General features: G+C 48.2%; 2 protein-coding genes and 1 long non-coding RNA gene across 5 annotated transcripts; 1 reads left to right on the top strand and 2 right to left on the bottom strand.

Annotated features, from left to right (window-relative positions):
- Positions 1 to 64: 64 nt before the first annotated feature.
- On the bottom strand, positions 65 to 4,381 carry LOC109516488 (nuclear factor 7, ovary). Of its 3 annotated transcripts, none has more exons than XM_019871070.1 (7): positions 4,264 to 4,381; positions 2,751 to 3,514; positions 2,418 to 2,513; positions 2,105 to 2,335; positions 1,620 to 1,767; positions 1,377 to 1,403; positions 65 to 1,283 (listed from the first exon to the last, which is right to left on the bottom strand). In XM_019871070.1, exons 2-7 carry the CDS (start codon positions 3,510 to 3,512, stop codon positions 730 to 732), a joined length of 1,818 nt encoding a protein of 605 aa, XP_019726629.1. In that variant the 5' UTR covers positions 3,513 to 3,514; positions 4,264 to 4,381; the 3' UTR covers positions 65 to 729. The 3 variants fall into 3 exon arrangements, with proteins under 3 accessions (XP_019726629.1, XP_019726628.1, XP_019726626.1); XM_019871069.1 differs by having other exon boundaries at positions 2,751 to 3,573; positions 4,264 to 4,291; XM_019871067.1 differs by lacking the exon at positions 4,264 to 4,381 and having other exon boundaries at positions 2,751 to 3,746.
- A 29-nt stretch (positions 4,382 to 4,410) lies between these two features.
- LOC109516499 (uncharacterized) lies at positions 4,411 to 4,719 on the top strand. Its single transcript, XR_002168351.1, has 2 exons — positions 4,411 to 4,514; positions 4,632 to 4,719. It is a non-coding gene; the product is annotated as an uncharacterized LOC109516499 (long non-coding RNA).
- A 241-nt stretch (positions 4,720 to 4,960) lies between these two features.
- btr12 (bloodthirsty-related gene family, member 12) lies at positions 4,961 to 10,250 on the bottom strand. The gene is made up of 8 exons (XM_019871072.1): positions 10,130 to 10,250; positions 8,938 to 9,401; positions 8,434 to 8,625; positions 8,256 to 8,351; positions 6,225 to 6,458; positions 5,854 to 6,001; positions 5,741 to 5,767; positions 4,961 to 5,630 (listed from the first exon to the last, which is right to left on the bottom strand). Exons 1-8 carry the CDS (start codon positions 10,134 to 10,136, stop codon positions 5,092 to 5,094), a joined length of 1,707 nt encoding a protein of 568 aa, XP_019726631.1. The 5' UTR covers positions 10,137 to 10,250; the 3' UTR covers positions 4,961 to 5,091.
- Positions 10,251 to 10,301: the final 51 nt, after the last annotated feature.

Consider the following 10,301-nt stretch of genomic DNA (forward strand, 5'->3'; position numbering starts at 1 on the left):
GAAAGTAGCTGTTTCTGTTCTCTCATCCCAAATAAAAACAAAAAAAAAACCCTTAAAAAAGAAAAACAGTCCTACTTGTATTTATTTCCACATATAATGGACAGCATGCAATGGGGGAAAGAATGATTTGGTACTCTGTAAAGACAATAACACGCCCACACTCATAACTCAATCAACTTCAGCTGTTTTAGTAGTCTTTCCCTGCCTATTTTTTTCTTTTTTGTCACATATTACAGCACAATCCTGCGCTGCCGAAACCTTCCTAAGTAAGCGTAGTCATGCTTTCATAAGAGTTTACCTTGCTCTCATTTTCATATATCACAAAAATATTTGAACAGGGGTGTGTAGACTTTTTATGTCCAAGCTCTGTATGTGTGTGTGGTGACAACTATTTCCTCAAAAAGGAGATAAAGGTCACCGTGTAAAATAAAACCAACAAGATAACGCTCGGAGCTTTTTCGAATCATATATTGGACTTTTGTGTCCGTCGGGAAAGGCGAACTCGACGGCAATAAAACAAAATTGCTCTTCTCAATACAAATGCACTACAAGTTCATAGAAAGGGAAACTTTGTATTTTTTTTTTTTCCCGTGATGCCAAGTTATCAATGCATACATTGTAATTGAGTCGGTATTACTTCTACCGCAGTTTTATTTTTAAATCACAAAGTACTATATCACAAAGTACTTTTACTTAAGAGAGTGAGGGTATTTTTTTTTTCATGTCTTTTTAGCTTTGCTGAATGAGGGCTTTCTCCGCAACGGGACATATGACGATGGTGTCGGAGGCTTTGTCACAACAGTACAAGTAGAAAAACGGAAGGATCTTTTCTGACAACCTGTCAGTGAAAGTGTAAAGGTGGGTGCGAGCCCGGACGTCATAGAAGGATATTTGGCCCTCCTCGCAGTCCACGTACACTCCCACCGTTTTGGGTTTGGGGTTGAGCGCCAGTGAGAGCGGCGGCACGGTGGACACGCGGTACCCTTGGCCCTTCTTCATGGCGAGGGCCCAGTACCCGTTGGCGCTGCTCACCGAGATGCGGCCTTTCCTCTTGACGGACGACTTGGCCACGCCCAGGTACCAGTCATCCTTCTCGCCGACCTGGACTTCCCAGTAATGTCTGCCGGAGGTGAAGCCCTCTCGGCCCAGGACGATGACCACCGTGTCGAATCGGTCAGGGTGGTCCGGGAGATCTTGCCACGCCCCCAGGTGACGCACCTGCCGCCTGTCCTGGGAGAGCTGCAGCCACGGGTTGGCGGTATCCGGGTCCAAAGTCACGTCCTCTACGGAGGGAAGGACGCTTAGTTAGTCGGGGGGGGCTATGAAAGGAAGGCACGTGGGGTGGGTTGGGGGCGGGGACGTGACATCCAGCATACCTGTGTACTTCAGGACCTTCTCGATCTCTGTCGGAAAAGGAGAACAGGATTGAATGTTGTTTGAGATTTAGGCTGTGTTTGGAATCACACCTTATCACCTATGCCGTGCGCTAAGCACTTCGCACTTTCAGTCGTGTTTAACAACAGGCTGGCTGTTCATGTATTGCACCACTTCCACATAAAAAGAACATCGATTGTAGATCGTTTTGAATGAATAAATGGTTCTTAACGCGGACGCGGTACCTCTGTCCGCCAGCCTGTCCACCATTTGCTTGAGAGTGCTTTCCAGTTTGGACACGGCCGTCCTGATCAAGCCGACGCTAACATCGGTGGGGACGTTTGTGTGGGTCCAGTCGTGGATGGACGGGGCAGCGCTCATCGCCGGAAAGTTCTACAGAAGCAAGAGACGCCGATGAAACAGTTTTCAGGAAGCTGGAAGATCCACCCGCAATTTTCAAACAAACAAAAACGAATCACTTCATCGTCATTTGTCGTCGTCGGTAAAACAATCGGGTGTGCCAGCCTGTCTGCAGCAAAAGATTGAATCATTCGCAATGTTACATAGTTGTTGTGCAGAACTCTAGCATGCCACATCATCCTGCACCTTCAAAAAGTGAATGTGGTCGGTCCTGTCCATGTTCTCCAGGAGTCTGCAGCAAAAGATTGAATCATTCGCCATGTTACATAGTCGTTGTGGAGCAACTCCGGCATGCCACATCATCCTGCACCTTCAAGAAGTGAATGTGGTCGGTCCTGTCCATGTTCTCCAGGTCAACGCCCCGCCTCCTCAGCTCATCGATCTCCCTTTCCAGTTCAGCGACCAGATCATGCGCTTGGCTCTCGATTCGCCTCTGTTTCTCCTCGATGGCTGCCACCACGTCGGCCTGAGTCTTCTGGATGGAGCGCACCAGCTCGCAGAAGACCTGGATGCTGTCCTCCGTCTCTCTCTTCGCGCTGGCCTGCCATCACGAGCCAAGAAGTACAAAGTCAGAAAGCAGCTCGAAGCCCCGAAGAGTTGTGAACGTGCGCTCGAGTTCTCACGTCGCTGAGCTCGACTGAGCGTTTGATCTCCTCCACTTTCCTTACTCTGTCCTGGATCAACTGCTGCACGTCCACTTGGACCTTTTTCAACTGTGCCTATAACAACAATAACAGCACAAGTACTCAGCAGGGTACTTCAAAAATGAGGCTCAACACACGATGGGCGCGGGCAATGACTTCCTATGAGTTGCCGATTCCAGATGAGCTGATCAGAATCAGTTTGATCGACTCTTTTGCTTGGCTGTCTGGAACAGATAACTCAGCTTATCCCTCATCTCAGTTTTCAGATGACCCGCGTCCTGAAATACCCCCTGAGGCTTCGTTTCCACTCACCCTTTTCTCGGTCCATTCCCTTTCCACGGGGACGGTGTAGTGTGCGCGGTGGTCCGTCTCCGTGCACAGGACACACACACACGTCTGGTCCTTCTTGCAGAAAAGCTCCAGGAGGCGCTGGTGCTTGGGGCACATGCGGTCCTCCATGTTGGCCACGGGTTCCATCAGCTTGTGTTTGGTGAACCTGCTGGCGTGCGACTTGAGGTGCTCCTCGCAGAAGGAGGTCAGGCACACCAGGCAGGACTTCACGGCTTTGGGACGACCTCCGCCGAGGCAAACATCACAGAGGACCTCCTTCCAGGAAGGAGAAGCTGGAGACGTAGACGCCGGCGGTGGAGTTTCGGTTGGCTCCTCCAGAAGTCTATTTGATCCGTGTCTTTCCTCGGTTCTGCTGTAGTCCTTCCCCTTGAGCTTCATCTCCTCGTCACGGTTGTCCTCCAAAAGCCGCACCTTGTCCTCTTCCCCGCGCCTTTCCATGGTCCACCTATTCCCTTTTACGGCCTTCCCCGGCGCACTCTTCAGCCGCATCTCCTTGAACTGCTCAGCAATCTCCCTCAGGACGGTATTGACGCTTGTGTCCGGCCTCTTGTAGAAGGACTTCTTGCACATGGGACACTGGTATAGCGGGCTGCTCTTCCAGTATCCCAGGATGCAAGCCTGGCAGAAGTTGTGACCGCAAGGGATGGACACGGGATCGGTGAAGACATCCAGGCAGATGGAGCAATGTACCTGCTCTTCCGAGAGGTTCCCGGGGGACGACATCCCTGCACGACGGAGAGGCAGCGTCATATTAACGGCGGGCAGCCCTTTTTTTCCTCACCTGCTGTGACAGTGACGATGGGAGGGTTAGATTGGGAAGTGGCGGTGAAGTCACACGTGTGCAAGTCAGAACGCTCAAGTCTTGACCTTCAAGTGATTCCAAAATTACTCGGGCAAAAAAAATCCAGCGAGTTCATATCCCCCACGACATTTCGTGCATTCAAGAGGAAGAAAAATTTGGTAACATTGGAGCATAAGAAGACCGCTTTGAATGACCTGGACAAATTTGTGAGGATTTTGTGATTTCTTGATCATCTACTTTAGGTTCCTGTTAGTAGGTTCAAATCTGTTTGAAATACAAATATGCCATCCAATAAATTAATTGTTGTGTTCTTGGTTGTGTTTCTAGTTCCCGAACCTTAACCCCAGGTGTGAAAGATAACGAAGGTCCTCCCCCCCGAAAACTAAATCCAGGAAGTTGAATCAGCAAAAATACCTTTCAGAAAAGAAGTCCCAAGTCCTAAAATGATCAATTTAGTGTTTGACCCCCACCTCGCCATAGATATTACTCCCCACCCCCACCCCCCTCCTTGTGGAAGGGACGACATTTAAACTCAAAGACATGACGGCTTGCGAAATACAGGCTCTTTGAAATCACGAGGAGTTTGACCGACAAGATGAAATGCCAAAAATGAAACCAAAGAGAAGAAGAGGAAGCAGATGACACGCTTGTCATAAAGTCACGAAGACTCACCAGTTGCTTCGAAGCTCTGCTGTGCACTGACACATGAAACCAGCTGCAAGCAACGCACACGCACACACACACACCTACGACCCAAAATATACCCCCCTCCCCTTAACCCAGATAACACAAGCACGGAAAGGCCACCGGAAGGGCAAAACACAAATCTTGTCCGGTCTTTAAGTCTGAAGGCATCTTTATTCAACAAAAGCAAGTCAACACATTGGGACCACCGTCGGTTCCGTTAATCGAGCCCGTAGTCAGTAAACTTTGATCTCTGAAGTCCGTTTGAGGCGGAAAGAGTCAGACCCCGTTGTGAATGTTGTCCACATCGAATGAACTTTTTTGTTCAGGGTGTGTCAGGCAGTTGAGCTCCAAAGCGTACATCATTACGGGAAAACGTCGGGTTGCAAAATTAAGGGAATTGGAAAACTATTTGGGCAAATTAATGGGAATTTAAAAAAAAAATGATGGTTGGACACGAGCAGATTTCATTCAAGTACCTCTGAGTACCCAAAATACCTTATTTCACGCTATGAACAGCTGCTTGCTCGATTATTTTATTTTTTGCTATTTGTCACAAGACAAATTTTGAGGTCCGAGCAAGTTTTGATTACACTGCTGCTCAAGGGGGAGTGAAAAAAACAGAAATCAATTAAACATCTTGTCATGACCTTACTTGTGGGCAAGGAGAGCTATCGATTTTGTATTGATATTTACTTATGACCAAAAAAAAAAAAAAAAACTGTCTATGTCCCGATATGAAAAGGTCCCCATTGAAATTCCACCAGAAACTTTCTGGAAGTCCCCCCACCCTCCCCCTTGCAACCCACATCAAAGTCAGGTATGTTTGACGGATGTGATAGCGAGAGGGGAAGTGTTCTTGCCCTCCTGGCTGAGGCAGGGGCTGAAGATGGGGTACAGGTTTTCATTAAAGTTGTGGACAAAGGTGTAGAGGTGCAGGCGGGCCTTGGGGTCATAGAAGGAGACCTGGCCCCCTTCGTAATCCAGGAAAACGCCCACTTTAGCGGGCTGGGACGTTAGCGTGAGAGGAAGGCGGGAAGAGGCCAGCGCTTTCACCTGGCCGTTCTTCAGCCACAGGCACCAGTAGCCGCCGGCGGGACTCAGCTTGATCTCGCCCTTGCGCCGGGCCGAGGCGTTGGCCACACCCAGAGTCCAGGCCGTCTTGCGGGCCACGTCCACCTCCCAGTAGTGGCGTCCCGAGCTCAGAGCCTCCCGGCCCAGGACAAAGAGGGCCGGACTGAAACGTTTAGGGCCCTCGGAGTGAGCCGTCTTGCGTTCCTCGTACCTCACCTGGCGGCCGTCGTCGGACAGCACCAGGTTCTTCTGGGCGGTGGCTGGGTCCAGGATGACCTCAACTGAGGAACAAAAAACAAGTTTGGGACTCCTTAGCAATTCAAAAGCTCACTGAACGTGAGTGAGTGAGTGAGCGCCATCTGGTGGCCATCTTCGATGTAAAGTGACTCACCGGAGTAGTTCTGCACTTTGCGGAGTTCTAAAGCACAAGACAAAGATTTTGCATGATCGACGAGGCAAAAAGGAGGAGTTTCATTTTGAAAAGTAACGGCGCTGCGCTCCCACCTTTGCCATAAAGCCTCTTCAGCTCCTCCTGAAATTTGTCCATAAGGCCACTGACGGACGAGCGGATGGTTCCGAGGTAGAGATCCGTGTTGATGCTCACCGCCGACCAGTCGGTGGGCTCGGGAAGCGGGGGCAAGGTGGCCAAGTGCTGCATGGAGCAAATGGGAACGATGAAACACATCCATGAATTGAATGACTGAGAATCGATGCAGACAGCATCGCTCTGGTGCCGTTTGGCGGCTGAAGTGAGTTGAGGAGCTTCATTTCAGACAAAAGTAGCCATTTGCCACCATCAGTTGACATCTATACGCAGATAATGCGCAATGAAAAGAGGTTGGGGGACAGGGTCAATTATTTTGAGATCAGCCTACCTGCAAGAAGACCACTTTGTCGTTGTTCTGGGCCTGGGCGTCCAATTCATGGCTCCGCCTCCTCAGCTGACTCAGTTCGTTCTCCAGGCTTCGCGCCAGCTCCTGCGCGTGGCGCTCGGCCTCGCGTTGTCTCGTGGCGATGAGCTCCACCAGCTCGGCCTGGCTTTGCTCCACCAGGCGCTGCAGTTCGGCAAACACCTGCCAGCTCTCCTCCAGCTCCTTCTGGGCGCTGGCCTGCAAAACACACACACGCACGCACGCGCGCACACAAGGGAAGGCTCAAACAGTGTCTACATTGTGGATCTATCATTTGACTTCTGCACACAGCCATTTCCTGTTTGCAACAATGAACTGTTGTGCATTCAAGAGTTTAATAAGGTCAGATGAAAGGGGGCGATTGCAGGTTTTTAATTCAAAGAATCCACCACGCCTGAGAAAGGACAACATTTAAAAGAGAAGGCGATTGTTAAGTGAGGTTTCAGTCAAAGCTTGCTTGTAGTTTGAAAATTGAAAACTTTTTAAGTTCACCTGTAAAGGTTATAGTACATTTTTGGCTTCATTATGAAACTTCACTCAAAAACCCAATCTCAAGAACTTATTCATGGGTCTGTGTTCGGAAAAGAAGAGAAATGTATGACTAAGTGACTCGACAGGATTTTGCATACAAACAATCCCACGCCGATGCACTCCACGGTGGAGCTAATTAAAAGCTACACAAAGACACTCCTCGGGTCCGCGCTAAGCAAAGCACGCGAGGCTTTTCTACAGACCGGTCGCACTGGTTGAACGAGCACATGTGAAGGCCTCGCTACGATTTGCTGCACAAGAGGAAGAGGAACTCGGGGAAATGGGGAGGTTGGAGGCAGTGTCAAGTACCCACTTTGATCCAAATACTAGACCTGATGTGATCACACACACACAAGAACGGGGAAAATCGGTGCTAAGACGCTAACACGGAGCTAGCACTATTTCATACACACAAGCGAAGTTTTATGTGTATGTGTCCGTGTTAGCATTAGCGCCATGCTAGCCACTAGCCAAACTTTATTAAATTATTTTTTGATTTAATTTCATGTTAAACGTCCACCACAAACACTAAGACGCTAACACGGAGCTAGCACTATTTCAAACACACATGCTAAGTTTTATGTGTATGTGTCCGTGTTAGCGTTAGCGCCATGCTAGCCCAGACCCGAGCTCCAGCGGCCCCCATTTAAATTGAGTTTGAGACCCCTGCTCTATACCCCTTGCGATGGACTTGGGACTAGTCGAATATGTCGATCCCGATCGACATATTGGGCACCCTTGCCCTAGAATTATCCAAACGTAATCAGATGCAACCATGACCATGTTCTCAAGTTGGAACATAGGGGAAACAATGGGTTTGGTTTGGGGTCAGTGAGGGGGGCGCTACATAGTCGAAAGAATATTCGGTAGAATGAACCAGTGTTAAGCCATCGAAACAAAACACATTTTGATCAATGCAAGAATGACCTTGCTGGGCGAGAACGTGTTTACACAGTGAGCTTCCTTGTAAATGAATAATCCCCCATTGTTTTGATTGCCCGCAAGGATTTTTAAAAAACGTGGGCAGTTTCAAGGAAATGTTTGTGCCTTATTTGGCAGCTAGGTCTCCACGACATGTTCTTGCCTCATTTGCATGCACCAGTTGCTCTTTAAAGGGTCACCGGGCCAGAGCCAAACAGTGAAAAAGTAACAAATCATCATGACTGGGTTTTTTTCTACATCAAATAGGACATCATATCTGTTTCAAAGTAGACATTTTCTCCGAAAATGAGTGGTGTAACATTTAAATAAGGTACAATCCCCTTTCTCTACAAGGCTGGTGAAGGAATAACATCCATTTGTCAATGTCAGACAGGCTTTCACGACAAAGGATCTGTCGTTCATAATTCAATTAAAATAATTTACGACGAGGATATCCTTGGCCCGGATCAAAAGTGACCCATGCATATGGAAACGGAATGGTGTATAAGGGTCCTCATGGCTTGACGACTGAGCAGGTCTCACCTTGATGACCTTAATGGATTGCTTGAGTTCTTCCAGCTTTTTGCCGCGCTCCTTAATCAGGTGCTTCAGCTCGGACCGCTTCTTTCCCAGGCTGCTCTGTTGGAGAAGGACAACGCGGTAACGTGAGCGTGCGAAGATGCCGGAGTACACGCGCGGCGGTATGCCGCTTGCCACCCACCATCTTCTTCTTCCACTCGTGGTCCGCGGAGACCACATCGTGCGATTTGTGCGAGGTATCCACGCAGCCGCTGCAGATGCAGGCGTGGTCGGTGCGGCAGTAAAACTCCAGAAGGCGCTCGTGCTTTTTACAGATTTTATCCTCCAGGTGGAAGGTGGGCTCGATCAGGCGATGGGACGTCAGGGACTTCACCTGGAAAATTCAAGTCGTACGTCACCAGACAGGAAGTCGCTGCTTTTGACGGAGCCCTCTCCCAAAGTGAGAATATCATTATATTAATAATAATAATATATAATATATATAATTATTAATGTCATTATAATATATTAATATTAATACTATTAATATAATAAAAATGACAAAATATATTTATATTTATTTATATATTTATGTTTATATTATAATAGATATAATAAAAAATAATATAATAATAATAATAACAATATTAATAATAATAATATTAATATACTATGACTTCTATTACCATTACTACGATTGCGCTACCTTTTTATGATGTCTCAGATGGGTTTGACAGAAGGACCCGGGACAGTTGATGCACGACTTGTGCGCCTTCATCTTCCTTCCAATACAAGCATCGCAGGGGACTTCCCCGGCCCGCGCAAACTCGCCAGTCTCATAGCTCGGGGATCCCGGATCCGAACTCAGATTCAGCATGGACCCTCGCGTGGACGATCCGAGTGCCTCGGCCCCGCCGGCCACCGCCATCCCCTGGAACTGAGAGGAGATCTCTGCCAGGACCCTGTTGACGCTCATCTCGGGCTTCCTGGTGTAGCTTTTCTTGCACATGGGGCACAGGAACTTCTTGCTGTGGTTCCAGTAGCCCTGCAGGCAGGCCTTGCAGAAGCTGTGGCCGCATGGCGTGGACACGGGCTCCACAAACACTTCCAGGCAGATGGAGCAGCTAAACTGGTCCTCGTTGAGGACGCGGCCTGCTGGAGAACTCACGCCTGGAATCAAAGAGACGTCAGGGAGGAACTCAGGTGGAGAGCATGTGACAAACATCCGGAAGTTGCAAAAACACTTACAAGCTCTACTTGAGGAAAAAAAATAAAGAACTCTGGGAGAAATTGAAATATTGTTCAACTCAAGGGAAAAAAAGAAATTTGTACTTGGGTCATTTCCACCGTTAACATGACAGACCTTTTTTTTTTCTTTTTTTTCAGTTGTACCTGATTAAGACACAGCGAAGTGCAAACCAACCGAGAAAATGTTTCCTTTAAGCAGCAGCAATGCTCACGCTAGAAGTCGTTAGCATTTGCGATGACTCGTAAAACAAGCAGGAAGTCCCGTGTATGGAATGTCGACCGACGGGAGCTTCCACCTGGCAGCGCGACCTCCATTGCGAGTGGAATACGAGTCAATAACAAGTAATCAATCATAATCACGCGCTTTACTTTTTACCGGCGCGCAAAACAAAAAAAAAAAACATTCACATTTAACAATAATGTCATTTTCACCGTAACATATTTGGATTAAAGAGCTTCTCCATACTGGTATGAGTCATAACACAAAGATTCTTTTTTTTACGGCTGCTCGGCTCCTAGACATTGGTTAATTAACCTATTGAGGTAAGAAATACAAGGGGACGTGATCAACAGCAGCAAGAAATAGTCAAGAGCCACCGCAGTAGACCGACAAGTGAAAGAATTCCCTCGTCCCGTCATTTCAAACTCACTCTGCATGCTGTCCTGACGCCGCTCCCTTGGCAATAAAAAGCCGACAGGCCGCTCGCTTTCGTAGGTCTCCACAGAAGCTCGGCGGCCCTCCCACACCCCCTGCGAGGGAGGTGTCCTGAAACCAGACACACGTCGCTTGTTTGCTTATTGTGACGTCAAATGTATTCTTGT

Source organism: Hippocampus comes, unplaced genomic scaffold, assembly GCF_001891065.2.
Source record: "Hippocampus comes isolate QL1 unplaced genomic scaffold, H_comes_QL1_v1.1 scaffold83, whole genome shotgun sequence".
In the NCBI taxonomy this organism is placed as follows: domain Eukaryota; kingdom Metazoa; phylum Chordata; class Actinopteri; order Syngnathiformes; family Syngnathidae; genus Hippocampus; species Hippocampus comes.